This window comes from Physella acuta, unplaced genomic scaffold (genome assembly GCF_028476545.2).
Source record: "Physella acuta isolate Inbredline_101_S28 unplaced genomic scaffold, ASM2847654v3 ptg000081l, whole genome shotgun sequence".
NCBI classification, from domain to species: Eukaryota; Metazoa; Mollusca; class Gastropoda; family Physidae; genus Physella; species Physella acuta.
The window spans coordinates 142,543-166,536 of NW_026731601.1; the positions used below are offsets into that span (position 1 = coordinate 142,543).

General features: G+C 33.7%; 2 protein-coding genes and 1 non-coding gene across 4 annotated transcripts; 2 read left to right on the forward strand and 1 right to left on the reverse strand.

Annotated features, from left to right (window-relative positions):
• Positions 1–1,649: 1,649 nt before the first annotated feature.
• Positions 1,650–17,259, forward strand: LOC131957383 (transportin-1). 2 transcript variants are annotated; one of them, XM_059322166.1, is made up of 22 exons: positions 1,650–1,763; positions 3,777–3,852; positions 3,986–4,242; positions 9,380–9,513; positions 10,119–10,200; positions 10,337–10,459; positions 10,542–10,721; positions 10,814–10,918; positions 11,080–11,137; positions 11,348–11,673; positions 11,756–11,905; positions 12,061–12,135; positions 12,239–12,325; positions 12,524–12,631; positions 12,821–12,979; positions 13,063–13,150; positions 13,343–13,441; positions 13,596–13,691; positions 14,433–14,508; positions 14,919–15,093; positions 15,292–15,411; positions 17,185–17,259. In XM_059322166.1, exons 1-21 carry the CDS (start codon positions 1,662–1,664, stop codon positions 15,397–15,399), a joined length of 2,664 nt encoding a protein of 887 aa, XP_059178149.1. In that variant the 5' UTR covers positions 1,650–1,661; the 3' UTR covers positions 15,400–15,411; positions 17,185–17,259. The 2 variants fall into 2 exon arrangements, 1 of the variants encoding a protein (XP_059178149.1); XR_009389103.1 differs by lacking the exons at positions 14,433–14,508; positions 17,185–17,259.
• LOC131957812 (small nucleolar RNA SNORD41) lies at positions 12,682–12,751 on the forward strand. The gene has a single exon (XR_009389139.1). It is a non-coding gene; the product is annotated as a small nucleolar RNA SNORD41 (small nucleolar RNA).
• Positions 17,260–19,693: 2,434 nt separating the features above from the next.
• On the reverse strand, positions 19,694–22,414 carry LOC131957669 (large ribosomal subunit protein mL64). The gene is made up of 3 exons (XM_059322410.1): positions 22,233–22,414; positions 20,189–20,486; positions 19,694–20,030 (listed from the first exon to the last, which is right to left on the reverse strand). Exons 1-3 carry the CDS (start codon positions 22,381–22,383, stop codon positions 19,748–19,750), a joined length of 732 nt encoding a protein of 243 aa, XP_059178393.1. The 5' UTR covers positions 22,384–22,414; the 3' UTR covers positions 19,694–19,747.
• Positions 22,415–23,994: the final 1,580 nt, after the last annotated feature.

Consider the following 23,994-nt stretch of genomic DNA (forward strand, 5'->3'; position numbering starts at 1 on the left):
GTACGAAGATCTAAATCAAATTTGAATGAAATAGTTCATTTCATTATATTCTAAAATTGGAAGATGACGCCATTAGTTTTGTGTTCTTTTTTAGTGTAAACATATGACATGTGACATCGCTGTTTAATGCGTTCTTGTCACTACAATAAACGCTTTAGTTAGAAATCTGTTTCTACATTCGAATGTGCTTTTATTTTTATTTTCCTTATTTAAAGAAAATTTAGTTTATACATTTATACCGTCCACCACATTATTTTTAACAAAAGTCAGTATCTTTATAATCTTTAAGTTCTCCATATATCGCTGAACATGCTGACGACGTTGCCAAAAATATTGCAGACAGAGAGAAGTGCGCACATGGGCTTTCATATATTAGGATACCAGTTTTAGAAAACATAAGGTCTAAAACTACACGATTGGTAACGAATCGACGAAACATACATGTCTTTATAAACAGAGTTTCTTCCAGACATCTCCTCGGGGGACGGGCTAAGACACTTATACCCCCCCCCCCCCCGAAGAAAGTCTACCGCCCCCCCCCCACCCTCCCAAGGAAATGGAATTTATATAGAAAACGTACTTTTACCAGTGTTCCCCCCCCCCCCCGATTATATTGACCGCCCCCTCCGAAAATATCAAGTGCCCCCCCCCCCCCCCCCCCCTCGGAGAAAAACGTCTGGAAGAAACACTGTTTATATATCCAACGCTCTGATGGTGATGGATAAGAGACGGTAGGCCACATTATCCCCTTCCGACACAGTGGTCATTTTTGTACATATGTGTAAAAAAAAAGTAGTTTCCCTTTCAAACCCGACGACGGTCTATGGGGCAAGTGAAGTAGAATTCACTTGTTTCTGTGACCTCGGCATATGAAGAGACAGTGTGGTCAGCACCATGCCCAGCCGCCTTTACTTTCCCTAACATGAGTTAAATTAATACCCATCAGAGCTGGGTGGACGGTCTACTGACTGGAACCCGGATTCGAACTCGAGACTTACGGGTTAGCAGTCCAGCTCTCTACCGCTAGACGACTCGGTCTCAAAAAAAAATTCTAAGTAAAAACACGAATTTTAGTATTGTTTTGCACTCATTGTATTCCGGCACCTATTTTCTTCGATGTGACATTTTGTGACGATGGGGAGTAGGTGGGTTTGTTCAATACAGCGCGACGTCGTTTTTGACTTACACCTTCTCGATATGTCAAGTTTTATTTTTTAATCCTACAACACACTTTTAAAAAGTAGAGCGATATATTTATATTAATTGAAGATGAACCCGCCCTCGAAATTTTTTTGACCGGTGGATTTACTTAAGTTACAGTTACATTAGCGAGAAAGCCTTACGCCTGCAATTGATTCGTTAAAAAAAAAATCAGCAATTTTTTTTTTCTCATTTAGGCCTTTGGCTAAACTACATCTTTGGTCAACAAAACCTTCTGCAAAATATAGTTCCATACAAGCTTCTAGTTTTGTTCTTCACAACAAGCTATATTTAAATACTCACTAGAAATATTGTATAACTTTATAAGTATAAATAATTATAAACGTGTATATTTTGGAAATTGAAAGAAAACCAAAATTAGTGCGCAAAGATATAGCCTAAGTATAGCACATGTCGTAAGTTAGGCTCAGGTACTATTCCTAGACTATAAAGTAATCAAAATGGCGATGTGGCAACCTGAGGAAAACGGTCTCCGTCAAATTCTACAATTACTTAAAGAATCACAGTCTCCCGACACTGAAACACAAAGAGCTGTACAACAAGTAAGATTTTACGTTCCCTAAACATTCGGCCGAGGTCTTTATTTTACAGGTGGCTTCAAGGCAGTCTAACATCTAGAAATCTAGACTAGAGTAGCTAGATCTAGATTCTAGAATGTAGTCTCGCACTTGATTGAGAAAAAGTAAAATCTACTCTAGTCTAGATTCTAGATCTTAATCGAAATTCTCGATCTAGAATCTGCTACTGGCTAGTCTAGCTCTATATTAATTTTATAGAATCTAGATCTCTAACACTTCGTTTTTTACAGGTAGACTGATACTGAAAGTAAAGAGACCTGCTCCCAGCTCTAGTGACTAGATTCTCTAGTAGCTTTTCTTACTAAATCTAGAATTTACCCAAATTTCAAATTAAACATGACTACTGAATGATAGACATCCATATTTAATCCATTAGGGACTAATTTTGAAGTTTTTAGTTCGTTTTAAACTAAATTACTTAATTTAATATTTATTGACACTCACTGCCATGGACAACACATCTCTCCATGACAACTCTTCTTACCCCTGAAGGCACTTGAAGCTAAAGAGAACCACAAATGCGGTTAGACTTTTTAAGTGGCCATGTACCCAGAGTTCCCCACTAGTGATCATCAAATAGCGGTCACGTGGTCAAAAAATAAAAAAAATTTGGTTGTCATTTTTTGGCCACTCTTATAAAAAAAAGGGTTGACTGTATTTGATTTATTTTTTCATAGACTGATAAAACTAATAATGCTTTAGTAGGGAAATCAATTTTGTAAAAGGGAAATCTATATTTAAAAAGTTCTAGTATTTTTGATGAAACCAACTTTTAAATTTAGCCTTCATTCTCCAACGCAAATTTTAAAATGCTTTTCTGGCATATATAGCCCTGCCACCTAGATCTATAGCTTGTTGTTATAACGTGAAAGTCCCGCCATTTTGCGCGTGGTAAACATTTTAAAAAATAATTAGTAGAAGGTCTCTGGAATTTGGCCGAAAAATCGTCGGAAGTCAAGCGTCCGGTCCGGGCGCCATATTGTTGTTAGCAACCGGCCACGCCTCCGGGTTAGCGAGAAATACTATTCTCTAGTCTAAGTCTAGACTCTAGTCTCTGTCTCTACTAGTCGAGTGAATCTTTTTCTCTTCAAAGTCTATCTAAGTTAAACATCTTGCCTTGCTATTCATTCTGATCATTGAATTCATTCCTCTTGAGGGGGGGGGGTGTGGTACCTGTGTTCGATAATAGTAGATATTCTCGCTTTTCAATTTAAATATGACCACTGAATAATAGGCATAAACTTCTTGTAACTTGACCTAATTTTTTTACCGCCTTCATGGTAATCTTCGTTCTTAATTTTTAGTGTTGGAAGGGATCGAGCCTTATCTGCCAGAGGGTTGAATTCGATACTTTTTAAAAAAATTTATCAACCATGAGCTTTTGCCGACTCAACCCAGCCTCCATCACAATTAACTTGAATTAAGGATACGTGTCAACTGGTTATGCGCCATTGAGGCCATTGACTCCGATTTCAGCCTGCTTTTCTTTTTGGATTTGCTTCCATAGCCTTTGTTCAAACCAAGAACAAACTACAAGGCAACAGTTGTTTGATTTTGGAGTTGTCTCTCCTAGAAGAGTTGCTGTCCCCAGCTAACGAGCCTCATCTGCCCGAGGGTTGGTCAGGCCACATACCACACACGCACAGTGTTGTGTGTCGTGCCTTAACCAAAACAATCTCCCTTCGAATCATTAGCGATATTTAAATAGTTATGCTAAGCCTAATAAATTTATTTTATACTGAGATTACATATTTCCTGTATGATGGTATACCAGTAGGACTAAGTTTTTAGTTATAGTTGCACTTTTAAAGAAACAGCTTCATTGTTTCAATAGCACCCTCTACCCTTCTTGAACTTTTTCCGTTTGTAAAGAAATGTGGTATGCAGTGAGGGGGCAGGTGGGTAGGGTAAATACTCATTGGGGAAAAAATCCACCATGCTCATTTTAACTTGATCAATATTAATTCTATTCCTCAGAAATTGGGAGAGTTAAACAATTATCCAGATTTCAACAACTACTTGATTTTTGTTTTGACTAAATTAAAATCTGAAGGTATACATTTTCTACATTTTTGTGTAGCTTTTTGCTTAATGTGTTTATTTGAAAACAAATTTGTGATATCTTAAAAGTAGCATCTTTACTTTTTGTATTCTGTTTATTTTAGTTACATTTTCAAATTTTACAGATGACCCAACGCGGTCCTTAAGTGGTTTAATACTGAAAAATAACGTTAGGGCTCATTTTGAAAGATTTCCATCTGAAGTGACAAGTTTTATTAAACAAGAATGCTTAAACAGTATTGGGGACCCTTCACCTTTGATCCGAGCTACAATAGGAATTATTATTACAAATATTATCTCCAAGGGAGAGTTACATAACTGGCCAGAAGTCTTACCTCACCTTTGTGCTTGCTTGGATTCGGAGGACTATAACATATGTGAGGTAATAATAGTACTTCTCTTACATTTCAATATCTTTCTTGAATCGCATCTGGGTGATTTTTTTGTCACTTAGTGTCGGAAAAAGAAAGTAGAGTATATTGCTGTACAATTTTATATTCTTGTAAGTTTTTATTAATGCAAGTACCTGTGCAGCAAACATTTGTTTAAATTTATTTATCCAATGCGTTCCTTTTCTGAAAAAAGCTGCACAAATTCGTGGAAAACTGATGCAATTATCATTTATTAGCCACTTTTTAATGCATTTTTAAAGTAATAATTTTATAGCTTGAAAATGAGAATCTATAATATAGGCTGGCTGGTAGTTTCAGTCATTCTGTCATCGCTGTAGAATCTACAGACAAAAACAAACAACACATGTCGTGCATTACTGGCATCTGCATTGTCTTATTACAAGTACTGGAGTAGGAACTTATTATGTAACGACTTGAATTTTTTTGATAGGTTGCAGTTTAAAAAAATAATTAAATAGCCGGTTAGGAAATGAGGGGAAATTGTGCGGGCGTGAGCATTTTTGGTGGAATACACTGCCGTTTGTTTGATAAACGTTTGAGCTTTTGTTTGCATTTTTGTTTTCGTGTTTGGTTTTGTTGTTACCATTTAAAAAAGATTCACTGTGGCAATGCACAGGTAGGCAGCTAGTTTGGATACAAAAAATCAACTCTCATTTCTAAGCACTGATTTTAGTCTAGTTTACACGTCAAGTTTTACAGAGACTTTGAAAAAATGCTATCCAAGAATGGTCTTAATTTTTTTTTAAATGTTAGTCTAAACATAACTACCTTTATGTTCCACTTTACAACTTGTGGCACATCAAGCCTCAAGCAATATTTTTCCACTTTATACACCACAGAAAATAATTTTTAACAACTGGATTATGTAACATAAATTCCATCCCAACCATCACCTTTTTTGAAAAGTAATTAGACCTAAATACGTCACTAAACCTTTTTTTGTTTTAAAACTGTGTTGAACTATTTCCCTGTAATATAGGTTTATTTAATTGTACAATATGTTTATTCTTTCTTGAATCGCATCTGAGTGAACAGTGTGCCACTCAGTGTCGGAAAAAGAAAGTACATTAATGCTCAGTTGTTTTTTGTTGTTGTGTCTAGCTGATGCAGCTAAAATGGCTGACAACATTTTTTTAATAGCTATTTGATATTTATAGTCCACTTAGTCATTTTTAACAATTGGTTTGTAACAAAAATTCCTTCCTAACCATCACCTTTTTGAAAAGTAATTAGACCTAAATAGTTGACTAAACAAAGTTTTTTGGTGGTATTTGATTCTTTTTATCTCATGGCTCTTAGTACAGGGTTCGTACGCAGTCTGGAAAGTCTGGAAAAAGTCTTGAATTTAGAAAAGTGAATTTAAGACTTAAAAAAGTCTGGAAAATCGCTAGTTTTTGGGCTGGATATTTTAAAAGTCTGGAAAAAGTCTGGAATCTAGTTTTAGAAACAAAACTTCGAAGTCCATATTTTCCAAATTAAAAAATTGCTATTTTTAGGTGATATTACTCCAATTTTTTTCCCCGCGCTTTTGCGAGTGTTTTCACTGTTGTGACTTTTTTCGCTGGTTCGCAGAAAAAAACGGATGCTCAGTTACTACATCATTGGAAGAGGAGGGGAAGGGAGGGAAGAGATATTTTGTGTTGCGACTGACCGTGTGAATGTGTTACAAGTATTTAAAATTGTCATTTAAATTTAATGAAAGAATGATCGCCTTCAGAATTGTTAGGCTCTCGATTTTACCCGCTATTTTTCATTAAGTTTACACGCAGACAGTGATAACAAAATATTATGTGGGAGGTATATGGACGGTAGTTTAGATATAATTTATTTGTCTCTGAGGGTCATCCGTTTATGACATCCAAAAAAATTTCGGATTTTACCCCCTCCCCCCTTCCACACGCGTTCACTTACTTTGGGTTAATATTAACATTTATAAGATTAATAAGTCGCGAGGCCTCCTTGGGTTCATACCAGTGGCGTAGCGAGGTCGGGTGTCACCCGGTGCGGCACTTAATGGTGTCACCCCCCCCCCCCCCCAGAGGCATAGAGACCCTTCCCAGGGACAAACTTTCAAATTTTCGATTTGCACCCCCCCCTCAAACTTTCGATTTGCACCCCCCCCCCCCTCGAGTTTTTCTCTATATATTTTGCTATTTTTTGCCTTGGTGTCACCCCCTAAATGGTGTCACCCGGTGCGGTCCGCACCCCCCCCCCCCCCCCCCTCGCTACGCCCCTGGTTCATACCCGTATTTCTGTTTGCTTCAGCGGTCGCTTACCAAAGAGGTACTAATTTTATTTAGGAGTCGTCCATAAATGACGTCACACTCGGAAAAGTCGGAAGGAGGGTTTCAGAAAGTTTGACGACACGCTCTTGCAATAATGTTAGGGTAGATATAAATACCGTGTTTTCTTTACACGCTGGGATGGTTTTTAAAACACAAGCATAGATTTCAATGCTGACGATTAAAGCTAGACTACCCCGCCCCTTCTTGTAACTACGGTCACTTGTGTGAACTCACCATGACCCCAAGTTTGTAGTTGGTACTGCTTGGTAAGGAGGGTGGGGGGTATAAGTCACATCACAGTTCATGGTATGACGTATTAAACAGGCATACTGAAGCCTAGACTACTATGACCTCACAATGACCCCTTCACCGTGTCTTGTGGTTGTGGGGGGGGGGGGGGGAGGGGGGAGGAGGATACCGGCAATTTTTTTTATTGCAGACCCGTTCCTCAGCTATAAGTAGTATAAGTGTGTATAAGCATAAACAGTGAGTGATGTGGTTACAACCTGCAGAATGTTTTTTTTTATGCTCCAATTTTTTTCTTTACAAGTAGCCTATATTAGGCTACTTAACAAGAGCAGACCTAAATTAATACATTACGTTAGTATTCTTTAAGGTAATTAACTCTCACTATTATCATATGCAATACCATTTTAATAATAGTTTAATTGAAAACATAAGCAATTTGATCATGAACAGATTACATAAGTCTAATGTTTAAAACAAAATAGCTGCATCATTTTAATCAATTATTTTAATTGTTAAAACTTTAGGTGGAGTTGAGTAGGCAAACTTAGAAAAGTGATTTTCTGTCAATTTGGCTAGAGAAAGTTCAATATAAATATATCTCAACTGCCTAAAATAAATGTCAATTTAGTACAAGTAATTATGAGAGTACAAATGGTGCATCATTTTATAAATTACTCGCGAACACATTATCTGTATAAAGTCTGGAATTTTTCCAAAAAAGTCTGGAAAATGTCTGGAAAAAGTCTGGAATTTCATTTTGAAAAAGTAGTACGAACCCTGTTAGTAGGCAATACTTTGGTAATGTTGTAATGACAGGGCTTAATTTATAATTTTTTGGCAATATGTAAAAAAAAAATACTTAAATGGAATTGTTTATATAACAATTAGTCTTGTTTTAAGACTGTTGAAATATTTCCCTGTAATAAAGGTTTATTTAATTGTACAATATGTTTATTCTTTCTTGAATCGCATCTGAGTGAACAGTGTGCCACTCAGTGTCGGAAAAAGAAAGTACATTAATGCTCAGTTGTTTTTTGTTGTTGTGTCTAGCTGATGCAGCTTAAATGGCTGACAACATTTTTTTAAAAGCTATTTGATATTTATGGTCCACTTAGTCATTTTTAACAATTGGTTTGTAACAAAAATTCCTTCCTAACCATCACCTTTTTGAAAAGTAATTAGACCTAAATAGTTGACTAAACAATGTTTTTTGGTGGTATTTGATTCTTTTTATCTCATGGCTCTTAGTAGGCAATACTTTGGTAATGTTGTAACGACAGGGCTTAATTTATAATTTTTTGGCAATATGTAAAAAAAAATAATTAAATGGAATTGTTTATATAACAATTAGTCTTGTTTTAAGACTGTTGAAATATTTCCCTGTAATAAAGGTTTATTTAATTGTACAATGATATGTTTATTCTTTCTTGAATCGCATCTGAGTGAACAGTGTGCCACTCCGTGTCGGAAAAAGAAAGTACATTAATGCTCAGTTGTTTTTTGTTGTTGTGTCTAGCTGATGCAGCTAAAATGGCTGACAACATTTTTTTAATAGCTATTTGATATTTATAGTCCACTTAGTCATTTTTAACAATTGGTTTGTAACAAAAATTCCTTCCTAACCATCACCTTTTTGAAAAGTAATTAGACCTAAATAGTTGACTAAACAAAGTTTTTTTGGTGGTATTTGATTCTTTTTATCTCATGGCTCTTAGTAGGCAATACTTTGGTAATGTTGTAATGACAGGGCTTAATTTATAATTTTTTGGCAATATGTAAAAAAAAATATACTTAAATGGAATTGTTTATATAACAATTAGTCTTGTTTTAAAACTGTTGAAATATTTCCCTGTAATAAAGGTTTATTTAAGTGTACAATATGTTTATTCTTTCTTGAATCGCACCTGAGTGAACAGTGTGCCACTCAGTGTCGGAAAAAGAAAGTACATTAATGCTCAGTTGTTTTTTGTTGTTGTGTCTAGCTGATGCAGCTAAAGTGGCTGACAACATTTTTTTAATAGCTATTTGATATTTATAGTCCACTTAGTCATTTTTAACAATTGGTTTGTAACAAAAATTCCTTCCTAACCATCACCTTTTTGAAAAGTAATTAGACCTAAATAGTTGACTAAACAATGTTTTTTGGTGGTATTTGATTCTTTTTATCTCATGGCTCTTAGTAGGCAATACTTTGGTAATGTTGTAATGACAGGGCTTAATTTATAATTTTTTGGCAATATGTAAAAAAAAAAAATACTTAAATGGAATTGTTTATATAACAATTAGTCTTGTTTGAAAACTGTTGAAATATTTCCCTGTAATAAAGGTTTATTTAAGTGTACAATGATATGTTTATTCTTTCTTGAATCGCATCTGAGTGAACAGTGTGCCACTCAGTGTCGGAAAAAGAAAGTACATTAATGCTCAGCTGTTTTTTGTTGTTGTGTCTAGCTGATGCAGCTAAAATGGCTGACAACATTTTTTTAAAAGCTATTTGATATTTATGGTCCACTAAGTCATTTTTAACAATTGGCTTGAAACTTGAAATAAAGTGACACTTTTTTATTTTCAGGGGTCATTTGGGGCTCTACAAAAAATTTGTGAAGACAATGCTGAAACATTAGACAGTGATATGGCTGATCGTCCTCTAAATGTTCTCATTCCAAAGTTTCTAAATTTCTTCAGACATCAAAGTCCAAAGATAAGGTATACTAGAAAAATAATTCTGTTAATGTATTTTTTAAAATCTGTTTTCACCTAGTTACTAAAGACCTTTATCATTACACAAGAATCCTTGAACTTGGTAATCATGTTTAAAAGGAAAGCAGTGGTTTTAATTTTATGGGGGATTGACATTCTAATAATTATTGCTTATAAATATGTTGTTGAATATTATACTAAAATAATGTTTTTCATTTTAGTTACATACTCTACAGTATTGAAAAAGTATCTGGAAAAGACTAGATTTTCATACCCATTACCTAAAATGATTGTAAAAATAAAGAAAGCAAAATCTAATTTGGAGACTAATAGTTTCAATAGAACTTTTAAAACAAATTTCTTCCTCTATTATTTATAAATCTAATTACATTAGTATTAGAGGAATAGAATCTATCAAAGCTAGTTGGACTAACTGTTTGAAATTGTTAGAAATATGACTGTATTGCACTTCCATAACAAAAATTATCAATTTCTTAAATACAGAGCTAAGAGAAATGTCTGAACTTCATATGTCCCATGGACAATTAAGTCTAAAAGGGCACTTTTTTTTTACATATGAAGGTCTACAAATATAAATTAATATTTTTCAGGTCACATGCCATAGCTTGTGTAAATCAGTTTATCATTAGTAGGACACAAGCATTGATGGTTCACATTGATACTTTCATTCAGGTATTGTTTTTTATTTAAAGGTTTCTTTTCAATTAAATAAGCTGTGTGGAAATTGTTCATTTCTACTGTATAATACTTAAAAAAGAAACTTACCTTTCTACCCCCCAGAAACTATTACATTTATAAAATGTTTCAGAACTTGTTTTTCCTTGCCAAAGATGAGGACACCGAAGTGAGAAAAAATGTTTGTAGAGCATTGGTAATGCTAGTTGAAGTCAGAATAGACAGATTAATGCCACATATTGATCAGATAATTCAGGTAGGATTATCTCAAATATTGTTTCCAGTTTTATTTCTTTCTTAACCTGTGTAAATTATGTATTGTGAACACACTATTTTAGTACATGATGGAGCGCACCCAGGATGCAGATGATACTGTGGCACTTGAATCGTGTGAATTTTGGCTGTCTCTTGCTGAGCAGAAAGTGTGCAAAGATGTCCTTGGACCTCACATAGAGAGACTAGTTCCCATTTTAGTCAAGGGCATGCGATACTCTGAGATTGACATCATTCTCCTAAAGGTACTTTTTTTTTGCTAAAACTTTGCTATAGAACTTGGGTATTATTTAAAAAAAAAAAAAGCATTTGTTTTAATATAATTTACCAATTACAGGGTGATATTGAAGAAGATGAAATGATACCTGATAAAGAGTCTGACATAAAACCTAGATTTCATAAGTCACGTACACATTCTAACCAAAAGCATGATGAGGGCGAAGTAAGTGGCGTATTACTTTTTATTTACTTAAACAATGACATCTCATTTCATTAATGCTGCTTAGTGCACACATTTAAAGTAGTGGATCTTTTTGGCTTTTTTCCTTGTAGTTGTTTATCTAGTAGTTTGCCTTCCTTATGGTTATGACATTTTTTCAACAGGAAGGTGACTCAGATGAGGGTTATGATGATGACGATTCATTATCAGATTGGAATCTTCGTAAGTTTAAAGGCAGATTGGAGATTTAGAACCTAATCTTTTAATTTCACAATATATAATGTTGTATTTTCAGTATTTATACTTTTGTTTCTCCATTCTTACTGATAACAGTATTGCTAATTAGCTGGGTTTTTTCTTTTTTTGAAGAAAAAAAATAGTACCCATTGCTCTAAAACTATTTAGAAGACATTTTGTTGTCCATCATTACAGGAAAGTGTTCAGCTGCTGCACTGGATGTACTGGCTAACGTGTTTCATGAAGAGATTCTTCCCGTTTTGCTTCCAATATTAAAAGAAACATTATTTCACATTGATTGGGAGGTGAAAGAGTCTGGCATTCTAGTACTTGGGGCTATTGCAGAAGGTTGCATGAGTGGAATGATTCCACACCTACCAGAATTAATCCCCTACCTTATCAACTGTTTGTCAGATAAAAAGGCACTTGTTAGATCTATCACTTGCTGGACATTGAGTCGATATGCTCATTGGGTTGTTGGACAGCCTCATGATAATTTCTTGAAGCCCCTTATGACTGAGGTGAGTTAATGCTGCATCTTATTTTTAACACTTAAACATTTGTTTGATGCTAAATGTATATACTTGTTGTTTATGCTTACAGTTATTGAAAAGAGTTCTTGATGCTAATAAGAGAGTTCAAGAAGCAGCTTGTTCTGCATTTGCAACTCTAGAAGAAGAGGCCTGCACTGAATTAGTACCCTATCTGGGATTTATACTGGAGACTTTAGTTTTTGCTTTTGGAAAGTATCAGGTGTGTGTGTGTATATATATATATATATATATATATATATATATATATATATATATATATATATATATATATATATAAAATTTGTGGGTGCTATTGATTTTCTAAAAATCTCTGCTTTACCTGTTAACAATCAAACTTGTATACTTACTTTGCAGCACAAAAATCTTCTTATATTGTATGATGCTATTGGCACTTTGGCTGATTCTGTGGGGCATCATTTAAATAAACCTGTAAGTTTTTTAACACTGCTAAAATATTTAAAATATTTTGGTAAAGCTTCGATTTCAGCTTTTGTTCAAGGTTTTATGTGTCTAAAATTTTTTTATTTCAAAGGAATATGTCAACATGCTTATGCCTCCCCTGATTCAGAAATGGAATATGCTGAAAGATGAAGATAAGGATCTGTTTCCTCTGTTGGAAGTAATTTTTTTTGTACATAATTCTATGGTTAATGTGTTTCATGCATAGTTGTTTTTTTTTTTTTACAGTAATGGACCTTGTAATTCTCCCTGTACTCTCAATGGAAATAAATTTCAATTAGTATTTACAATGAGAAATATAATATACTGGTTCATTAAAAATATTTGTTTACATTGTTAAAATTTTTTTTTGTTGTAGTGTCTATCCAGTGTTGCTACAGCATTGCAGTCTGGTTTCCTGCCATATTGTGAGCCTGTTTACAGGAGATGTGTCTGTCTTGTTGAGCAGACACTCACTCAGAATTACGTAAGTTTCAGTAATAAAATAATTTCTTGTAAATTTTTCTGTAAATTATTTTCGGTGTGATGATAGTTTAAAGCATTGATAAGAAATGATTGTTGCTTGTATTCGTACTGTCTGACCATAAATAATCAGGATAATCCAAGTTATTAAAGTAAGTATCCTGCAAAAAATTGATTGGTTTCAAAATTTCAGGCAAATCTTTCCCAGCCTGATCAGTATGATCCCCCGGACAAAGATTTTATGATTGTTGCACTAGATCTGTTGTCTGGTCTTGCTGAGGGTCTGGAAGGGCACATAGAGGGTCTTGTAGCCAACAGTACTATTCTCAAACTTCTTTTCCAGTGCATGCAGGTGGGTTTACTTTTCTGCTCTTAATTTGAATAGCTTGATTTTGTTTGGTTTTGTCAATAAACTATACTGGTTCTTAATTAAAGGATCCAATGCCTGAAGTTAGACAGAGTTCATTTGCTCTTCTGGGTGATTTAACTAAGGCCTGTTTTCAACATGTTCGCCCGTGCATCCGTGAGTAACCTTTGTTTTACTTTAGCTTATTATACATTATAGGTAGTTAAAATATTAGGTGTGTGCTGTTATTGAAAGCTTATCCTTGTTTTCTCAGCAGTTGCCTTATGGCCGCAAGACTCTTTCTTTGTTTGCTCCTACTAAAATTTCACTCTTTATAATATTGTCACTAATTACTGTTTATTATTTCAGCTGAATTTATGCCCATTTTAGGGGCTAATCTGAATCCTGAATTCATTTCTGTCTGTAACAATGCTACTTGGGCCATTGGTGAGATTTCAATAAAAATGGGTAAGTAAGTGATATATGTCTCTTAGTTACTGGATTAAAGAAAGCAGCAGTAGGTCCTATCAGACAGTATAAATCTTGTTTTTGCTATGATGTAAGTTTTAAATTGACAAGTTTTACTCAAGGATTGTAGCTATGTCAAACTTATCTTTGCCAGGTGCTGATATGCAACCATTTATTGGCATGGTATTGACACAGTTGATAGATATCATCAACAGATCTAATACACCAAAAACTCTATTGGAAAATACAGGTGTGTATTCTGACTTTAATTTCTTTGAGGTTAACATATTTATATTTTTCTTCAGCAAGAAGCTGAAAATGAAGATTTTTATTCTATGTAGGTAGCTGAAAGTGTTCAAAGTTATCATTTTAAAAAGACTTTTAAAAAAAGAAAATCTGTTTGATATTTGGTTGCATGCTGCCATGGTTGCCTCAACATTTGGAAGTTATTCAAAATTCCAATTTTAGCGGAGTTTGACACACAGATAATCTGTCATCAAAATATTTTTATTCAAAAGCTGCTTTACATAGTGTTTAATTGTTTTCATAGAATGTTTAATATAGTTGACACAAAGCTTGATAAAACCAAAAGAGTGCAATATGTTTTCATGGACTTGAAGTAAAGTGAGGGCACTGTTGGTTGTAAAGAAAATGTACTGTGTTTTTTCTTTGTATTGTCAACTATATTTTTCATGTTCAAAAATTGTAAATCATGTGCACTTTTGGTCTCATTTTTAAAAAAAAAGAATTGTTTATTGTCATGTCTTTGTAATGTATAAATAATATTTTTTCCCCATTTCAAGGTATTTTTTTGATGAACTCATATTTCTAGATTATATTGTTTCAGTATTTATCCAGAAGTTTTTCTAACAATGTTGTGTTCTTAAGTACTGTTTAATGTATGTATTGTTTATCGTTGTATGTTCTTTCTTCCCATTATATTTGCCTTCTTCGTGCGTTCTGTCATCGTGTCCTCGTCGTGGTTACATAGCCATAACTATTGGGAGACTGGGCTTAGTTTGCCCCCAAGATGTGGCCCCACTTTTACAACAGTTTATCAGACAATGGTAATTTTTCTTTTTCTTTATTTGGTATCATTTCCTTTGGTTCACTACTTTCCTTTTTAAGAAATTAATAAAGTAACCCAGTGTGTTATATACCAAAGTGTGGAATACAGCAGTTGTGTAGATATCCCCTTTAATAATTTTTTTTGTTGAATATTGTCTTGTTATTATATTTTAAATTCATTTAAATTGTTTTTATTTAAATTTATGTCCTGGTATTAATTTTAGAACTAATTATATTAAGCATAATTGTTAATTGTTCTTGCAACATATTTGTGTAGTCTTGGTCATGGTAAGTGACAGTGCCTATAAGCTAATTATCACTGTGGCATAATGCAGCCAGATGCTTATTTAATTAAATTTCACAATGGTTAAGTAGTTTTTCTGATATCTGATCGACTGTTGTTTTCCAGGTGTACCTCATTGCGCAACATACGAGACAATGAAGAAAAGGACTCAGCCTTTAGAGGTGTGTGCCACATGATTGGGGCCAATCCAGCAGGAGTTGTCCAGGACTTTATCTTCTTCTGTGATGCTGTTGCTTCATGGATGCATCCAAAACCGGATTTAAAAGAAATGTTTTATAAGGTATATTTGTCCTATAAAAATATACTATGCTTACATGTTCTTGTAAACCTATTTTGTAAAATGTCAAGGTGTGATTAAAATGAGTCCACACTGAATAAAGTGAAGTTGTATTCGTACTATGATCTTGGCATACACATTATTTGTAAACTATTAAACAATATTAAATGAGTGTTAACTTTATTAACCTTCTTTTTCAAGATACTTCATGGGTTTAAGGCTCAAGTTGGTGAAGAAAACTGGTCTAAATTCTCAGACCAGTTTCCCCAGCCCTTGAAAGAAAGGTTAACTGCCAATTATGGCGTTTGAACAGACCAACAGGTTAGTACTTGAGATTTTAGGCAGTTGTTTTAAATGCATCAAATGTCCTGTGTAAGTGTGGCACCCCTCAGGGTTGAACAGTTTTTAGATTGGCACATTTAAATTTCTAATTGGTAATGTTGGCTGGGTTTTGGCATGAATTTCAATAGGTTCTGCTGTTTTCAAGAACAGTTGAATTTACACACCAACTGGCATAGAATTATTCAGTATTGCATAGGTATTTTAGTTAATTTAGGGCGCTCTCAGTAAATTAATTTGCATGCAAGAAATGCTTCTAAACTACTAAATAGATAATTAGCACACAAGTAATGCTTCTTTACCCCATGAATCTGTTTTCTTCATAAAACGTGATACATTTTTAGCTATTAAAATTGTGAAGTTGACTTTAGAGTACTCAAGAAAAACAATAAATTCTGTAAGTTCTATTGAAAACATTACTCGCAAAGCTCTCAATTCTTTTTTGCTTCTATGTGGACTGATTTAGAGGTTGCTTTTTTCCCATTACCATGGCAAGCATAGTACCATCAATTTATTCTTTAAAAAATAGTTCTAAGCAAAATTGTTTTTGCTATTATAGAATTTTCAGTGGGAGTTCTATTTTTGTACAAGGAAGCGCCCAACTTTAGCTTAGTGAAGATATTGGGCACATTATTGTGCATCTGGAATCAGGATACTTCAGCCTACATTCCTGCCAAAAGCGGAATTGTTCCACTTTTTTTTACAAAAACCGCATGTGTCCTATTCTACCATCGCGTTTTCATCGAAGTTTGTTTCGCTTTTTCAAAAAATAATAAAGAAAACTAATACAACAAACTGGGGAAAAAGAGCTGGGAAAAGCAATTATCTCCCTTTGGCACTGGTTTCGATTTCCTTGTATATTTTACAAGCATAATTTTATACTAGATCTACTAATAGATAATGTGTACAACCTAGCTTCTGAACTTTCTTTTTTGCAATTGAATTGTAGATTTAAATTATGCCTTAAATAACATTTAGGGAGAAAAATACTATAAAATCATGACTAGCATGCTAATTTCTAGATCTAGATATTAAATCTATCTTGTAACTTAAAATTTATTAACTAACTACTAAGATGGAACCAGGACTTTTACTAGGTAGTTAACCCATCCATAACTTTTACTTATATTACATATGATGCATTGAGCACTTGTTCATATGGCCTAGAGCATAGCAAGGCAGGAATAATCAAATAAGAATGTTTTGTTAAAGCTATGTTTTTTTTATAATGGGGGGGTTAACTGGTTAACTTTTTTAATAACATAACAACCCCAATCACCACAACACCCTGACTCTACTAGTATATACAAATGTTTACTTAATTACTATTATAATACTAGTAACCATATCTTTGACTATAAACTTAATGAATCGAGAAGTAATTCTGTACTTACTACACAAATGTTATAAAACATTCAATTTTGGTTGAAGAATTGCTTTCTGGCAACACAAATTTGGAACCAGCTTTTCAAGTCTTGTTTAGATGTAACCTAGAGGCCTACTTAACTTAACACTATACCTACACTAGTATGTATGCTACTGTGTATAATGTCATTAGACTTATTTTTAATTTTTGACTTGGTAAAGTAGCATCCGCGCGCATATTCCTCTTTATGGCTTCAAATTCATCTTTTTGGTATGACTGTTCTTACTTTTGTTTGCCAGGGGTGGGCATGTCTGATTGTTGTTAATCAACTTTTTTTTTATCAGAACAAGCATTTTTGGGTGTTAATTTTGTCTTTTTTCTTTTCACAGAACTTTCTTGGAGACCAAGCTCCTGAGTGTATCTCACTAAGGGTGGGGTGGGGTGGGCAGGGTGATATGGGCCAGGGATGCGGAGATGGGAGGGTTCACAGGAACTTAGCTACGGGAGGGAGGGTTAACCTTCATTAAATGTTCAATCTCCTGTGGAATGTAATTTGACGACCAGCAGTGGTTTTTAACTTTGCTGAATTAGTACATTCTGCTGCTGTACTGTTTCATTTCCCTATTCATTTGAAAAAGGCAGGTTTGTACATCTGTGCTTATCTAATTTAGTTGTGCAGAACTGTTTGAATATAAAATTAATAAAAGCTGTAATTTGTTGGTTTTTTTTAAAAAGATCTGCAGATGAAAGTTTATTTAGATTTGCTTAAAGAACAAACATCCTAGTACTGACTAATGTTGCACTCTTGATAGTTCAGTATGTCTTAGAATTTGAATGGATTAGGGAATTACAAAATAATAATTCTATTGAAAGTTGTTAATGTTTAAATGCACGTTGAAGTAGTAAGATTTTTCCATCATTGAAACTGTACATGGGTATACAACAAAACCATATAGTTCTGTAAAACACTAGATAGCTTGCCTTTTAAACATTTCTTACAAAGATATTGGATAGATTTTATTTATTCTTAACTAGATTTTTATCAGCATTTTCCCATAAGTTGTGTAAATTATAAGGAAATGCATTGCATCGTCAGTTGTTTGATGATTGTGTCAACCTCCCATGTTCATTTTTCCTCCGTATTTTAAACTACCTCAGACATAGAGGTTAAAATTGTGTGTAGATCAGCGTAAGATCTAAGCTGAATAAACTGTTGCTTGTCCCAATCATGCTAAGGTTGTGCCATTGGACCCAGCTACCACCAAGCATCAAGTTGGCTTCAAGTTAACTGTGATATTATTCACCATTTGCAACTGTGTATAATGAAGTAATATTGACTTAATTGAAAGTGACATCTGTATGTTGTTTTAAATGTAAGTGAATATTTCTACAATGTATGCAGTTTAATTTAATGAAGGCCTGTTAACAGTAACAAACCAGTGCTCAAACATTTTTTTTTAAAAATATTTTGGATCTTGGGTTTATTTAGTGTATGGGGTCTAAACTATTTGAAAGGATTGAGTTGCTGTCCATATTTGTAGTTGTATTGGTGTATGTACGTTTGACTTGTCGAGTAGTTTGGAACCCTATTTGACTTGATGGTCAGATCCACTTGTTTTGAATAGTTTGAGCACGGTTTAAGCCTTCTTGACAACCATGTCTGCAGGAAATGGTATCCACATACATTAATAAGTATTATGAGTGGGCTTGTCACATTTCTAAAGCTCAGCAGTTATGTACCTTGTTACTTCCTATTTTGCTGCTTTCTATAAATTAGTTAACACTAGTAGTCTAGATATTTAATAGGAATTATGTGAAGAGATACCATTCTCTAGTGAAGTGGTCACTACAACTATCAGAGGGTTTCAGACTGCTCATTCTCTAAAAATACTTGTTTCTATTGGAATTTCTTATAACTTATTTTAATGTCCTATGGAGGTTGTTTGATTTTAATCCAAGTGATTTTGTGTATTGGCAGTGCCAAGTAAAGTGTTCCTGATTGTTGCCATGTGCATGTTGTTAGACTTTCTTACTATGCCCTTAACATATCAAGTCACTTTTAAAACTGCTTTATGTAGTGCACACTGTTTACCAATGTTCTCTACTGTCTTTCTTTATAAACATTTCTCTCCCAAAATGTGCATATTTTAGCTCCACCCTGTATGGTGTTTGTAAATTATGTGTAAATTTAGCTGTAAATGAATAAAGGAAATGTTCTTACAAAAATACTATTGTTCAGTTATCAATGATTTAATTTTTACAAGATTTTTGGTTGGGAATATGAACTTGAAGTAGGGGCTTGTAGTAAACCTAAGTGGGTTAAGCTGAATCTATATCACCAATGTTTCATTTTCAAGGAAGTTTATAACCCAAAATATTTGAGAACTTATGTCTACTGGTATTAACTACCCATGTTAAAATTTCAGGCAGTTAAGACCATTGCATGTTTCTAAATGACATCTTTCATGAATAAACCTTTCTAACCTAGAAAGTCCAACACAACCAAGAGGTTTTTCTATTTCTAGCTCCATTTTAACTAATCTAGTGTTAGTTATCACTAGTGGGACTTTCATACATGAACATTTACTGTTACATTTTTTGCTTTGCTATAGATGACAAATGAATGTTCTTGTTTACTAACAAGGAACCAATGACAAAAGCAATCATTGGCCTCTGTACTAAGAACAACACTGCATGATCCAGTTGCTCTACTAATTAGGGTTTGGTTTAAATTGAATCTAAAGAACAGGTGGAGAAAATTTAGTCTTCATCCTGATAAACAGCCATCTACTGATACTCCCAGTTGCTGTTGCTTTTTCTCATGGGATCAGCAGGAGTTTTAGAACTAAGCATGGAATCTGAATACAATTCAATTTCAAGCCAAAAACAAATACACAATTCAGATGGCAACATTTTAATGATCAAAGTGCTTTATGCTGTGTTTTGTTCAGACTAGACCTCTTTTATTTGCAGGGATGCCAATTTTTTCTTTTTCTCCTCCTTTTTTAATTTTTTAGCCTCTTTCTTTTCTTTTTCTTCTTTTTCAGCTAACATCTGAGCAAACTTTGGATCATTGGCTTTGATTTTATAGCCAAAGTAATCTCTGGCTTCATCAAGCAGTAACTGTTTCTTGGCTGCTTTTGCTTTTTTCTCTTTTTCTGCTGTTACTTGTTTATTTTTATACTCTGCTATTAATTTTGGCATTTCTGACATTTTTTTCTCTATAGCTTTCCGCCTGCAGAAAATAAAAAACAAATCTGAAAGACAAGTCTATATAGTCTACTTGATCTAAAAAAAAAAAGCTATAACTGCATTTTAATTATTCCAATAAATTAAACCTCTTTCTAATACAAAACCTGTGCAGTTTCTCTGATACATAATTCTTTTCCTTACCTTTCCATTTTTTCTTTCTCTATTGCTATTTTATTGGCCTGAATCTCCTGCAGTCTGGCAGACAAATTCCCGCACCTTTCTTCTATTTCTTCCTTCTTCTGGTCCCGTAACTGTGCTCTAGATGGCCACAATATTCTAGGATCTTCCCCTGAAGCTGTGCCATACTGAGCCACACGAAGCTTTCTGCGGTACAAATCTTGATAGGGTAAATCTGGAGGTAGCCCATGGTACTGTTTATACTGGTTAGGTCTTAGCCCAGATACATTCCTCAGCTTTTCGTCTAGATTCAATTCTGTACCTGTCAACACCAAGAAGACACTCATGAGTATCATGATACATGAGTACCATGACATGTGAGTACCATGATACGGTTATTTGTAGGTCAGGTTACAATAGTCCAGAAACCAGGGCAGTGTGTGTGTTAACATTGTGTGTTACATATTGTGACCCCAAGCTCAAATGTGTGAATAACACTACAGTAATGTGACCGATTGTGAGGGTTTTTCTGTGGTTAGATAGCTGGTAGGAGGTTGTGTTGAATGGGAAGTGTGGACAAGGATATGATAAAGGAGAAAAAACATTGTGTAGTCGCTGAGGAGTTATTTAATTTGATGGTAATATTTACCTACACATTGACCAAAGAATACACAATCTGAGGATCATGTCATTCTGGGGTGCTGAATGGTGTATAAAAATTTAGTGCATGGTCTCATTTTATAACAAACTTTTCACAATGTATCATTTGTATGTGGGTTTCTGATACAATCTGACACATCACTTATTAAGAATGATTGCTAAACATTTTACTTTACATATAAGATTACAGGTGCCAGTATTACTAATTACAAGATAATCTAAACTTCAGTCGAATTAGACAGTAAAGAAGTAATTAAGAATATATTTGAAGTTTACTAAATACAAAAACTAGAAGGAGATAAAACTAGGTGTTACTGATCATGGTTTGTAAACACTTTTAGTACTTTTAAAATGTTATTTAAAACAAAAAATTAAGATAAAACAATTAGTGACAAGAATAAAAATAAGTTATGAAAGTAAACATAACCAGAATGAATTTTATGAATTAAAAGTTAATGTAATCCTACATTTTAAAAAGAATGATTGAGTGTAAATATTCCAAATATGCTCTCCACAAATAAGTTTTAAAGCTTAGGCCTAATGTTTTTACAAACATAACTCACACACAAACGTTAGGAAAACACTAGGATTATTTTTTTATGAATGTGACTTTTAATTAGAAAAGGTAAAAAAAAACAACATAAAAAAGCATTAGGACAGTTCCAATTGTGTGTGATTGTCAGCAGGAGAAAAATCCCTACACCGTCGGGGAGTTCACCATGAGTTCACACTGACTTAAATTAAAATTATCAGCATACATAATAGCTTGGGCAATAGCTATTTGAAATTGTGTTGGACTCAATTTTAGGGTTATTGTGAGTTCATAAAAGTTTCTTTATAGTATCGTGCGTGGGAGATACTTGTAACAATACAAATTTAACCGCCTTGCAATTGTGAGTTACGTACTTTACCCATTGCCATGAAAATCGGAACTGACACACGAACATAGCAGCACATTCAATATTCCAAATTTGCATTTTTCTCAAGTTTTGACAAAAGTAAATTATCAAAAACTAAAACAAAAATTCATAAAGAAATAAGCCCAATGTTTTCCTAACGTTTTGTGTGTTTCGGTTGTGTTTTATTAGTAAAATACACTAGTCTAGTAGTAGTGAGTTTAGCGACAACTCTGTCTAAGTCTAAGGAGTCTAAGAGCCTAAGACTGGCCTAAGACACTCTGACAAGTGCTAGTGACTAACTCTACTCTAGCCAGTAGATCTAGTTAGTAGTAGCTAGATACTAGATAGATCTAGGCTTAGTTTACTCTACAACTAGATCTAGAGTCTAGTCGGTAAAACTCCATTTTAATTTTAGCATATTTTAAATTTTTATTTTATTCCCCGCTTCACGTTCATAGTGATAGACATAGATACATTCTATTTAGTAAAACACAACAACAAAAACCTACCTTCACTTTCATATAATGTGACGAAATCATCTGCGCTTTTATTTTCTAACTGACAACGAACATTGCTTATACAGATGTATCTCAAGAGACCATTCGTAAATAAAACGTTTTGTCTTATCGTTTTACCAAGTATCACAGCTAAGGTCGCCATTTTCTATTTAGAGTAGTACCCCTTTGATTCTAACTTGATTCGTTAATTTTTAAGAATCCTATTCGCAACTTTTTACTTTCTCGTATATACGAAGTATAGAGAAAGTATTGTAATCGTGCACAAAAATCACTTGAAATTTTAACAATTTTCACCGTATTACACCTCAGTCCTTCATCACATCCGAAGTATAGAGGACTTATTTTAATCGGGCAAAAATTATCAATCCAGATGTATCAAAATTAAGAGGTTTTGTGTGTAATCCAGTCTGAAAAACTGGGCTTTGCAACTCTGTCCGTATGTCTGTGTGTCTGTGTGTGTGTGTGTCCGTGTGTAAACACGATTACTTGAGTACCGTTACAGCTAGGTTGATGAAATTTCATATATAAGTATTTTATCAAAATCGTAGATCCGTATCAACTTTTGAGCGATTTCCGATAACCGGAAGTGGTACTTTTTCTACTTTGAATTTTTAAAAAGCCTATAACTTGAGTATTATTTCACATAGATAAATGAAATTTCACATGTAAGTAAAAGATCTAATTCTCTACCTTCTGTTAAATTTTGAGTAATTTCCGTTGACCGGAAGTAGTAACTTACGCTACTTCCGATTTCTCAAAAAACTAATGTAAATTTTAAAAGTACTAATAATATTGCGCACTATTAAACACTCATTTATTTAGCGTTCACTTGGTGTGCAATTCATTTGTCTACGAGATTTTATTCTATTTTTAAAACTTTAAGTATTTAAAATTGATTTAAAATCATGTCTATAGCATGAGTTCCCATCCCCTGTTGTTTTATATAAGAATATTCGAGAAAGTTTAGGGGAGATCACTCCCGGTTTATTAAAATGTTAGATCTATTCTTTTTCCTACTTTCATAAATGTGATTTTTACTTTCTCGTATATACGAAGTATAGAGAAAGTCTTGTGATCGTGCAAAAAAAAAAAAAAACGAGATTTTTACAAATCTCGACGTTTTACATCTCACTGATACGGAAAAACATAATTTTGCAATCTTGTCCGTATGTGTGTGTGTGTGTGTCCGTGTGTAAACACAATAACTTGAGTACCGTTACAGCTAGGTTGATGAAATTTCATATGTAAGTATTTTATCAAAATCGTAGATCCGTATCAACTTTTGAGCGATTTCCGATAACCGGAAGTGGTACTTTTTCTACTTTGAATTTTTCAAAAGCCTATAACTTGAGTACTATTTCAGATAGATAAATGAAATTTGATATGTAAGTAAAAGATCTAATTCTCTACCTTCTGTCAAATTTTGAGTAATTTCCGTTGACCGGAAGTACTTATTTACGCTATTTCCGATTTCTCAAAAAACGCATGTAAATTTATAAAGTACTATATTGCGCACTATTATGCACATCTTTATTTAGCGTTCACTTGGTGTGCATTTCTTTTTTCTGCGAGATTATATTCTATTTTTAAAAACTTGAGTAATTAAAATGGATTAAAAATTATGTCTAGAAGTCTATATTCCGAGTTGCCATCCCCCATAGTGTTATATTAGAATATTCGAGAAAGTTTGGGGGAGATCACTCCCGGTTTATTTTATTCAGCCTTAAAATATAGATCTAGAATCTAGACCTAA

Bases quoted from the DNA above. Each gene is read 5' to 3' on its own strand.
- LOC131957383 (XM_059322166.1), top strand. From the start codon at position 1,662: ATGGCGATGTGGCAACCTGAGGAAAACGGTCTCCGTCAAATTCTACAA. The intron at 1,764-3,776 runs GTAAGATTTTAC...TCTATTCCTCAG, and splicing joins CACAAAGAGCTGTACAACAA to AAATTGGGAGAGTTAAACAA. The intron at 12,326-12,523 runs GTAATTTTTTTT...TTTTTGTTGTAG, and splicing joins ATCTGTTTCCTCTGTTGGAA to TGTCTATCCAGTGTTGCTAC.
- LOC131957669 (XM_059322410.1), bottom strand. From the start codon at position 22,383: ATGGCGACCTTAGCTGTGATACTTGGTAAAACGATAAGACAAAACGTT. The intron at 20,487-22,232 runs GTAGGTTTTTGT...TGGTGTTGACAG, and splicing joins CACATTATATGAAAGTGAAG to GTACAGAATTGAATCTAGAC. The intron at 20,031-20,188 runs GTAAGGAAAAGA...TATTTTCTGCAG, and splicing joins GAGAAAGAAAAAATGGAAAG to GCGGAAAGCTATAGAGAAAA.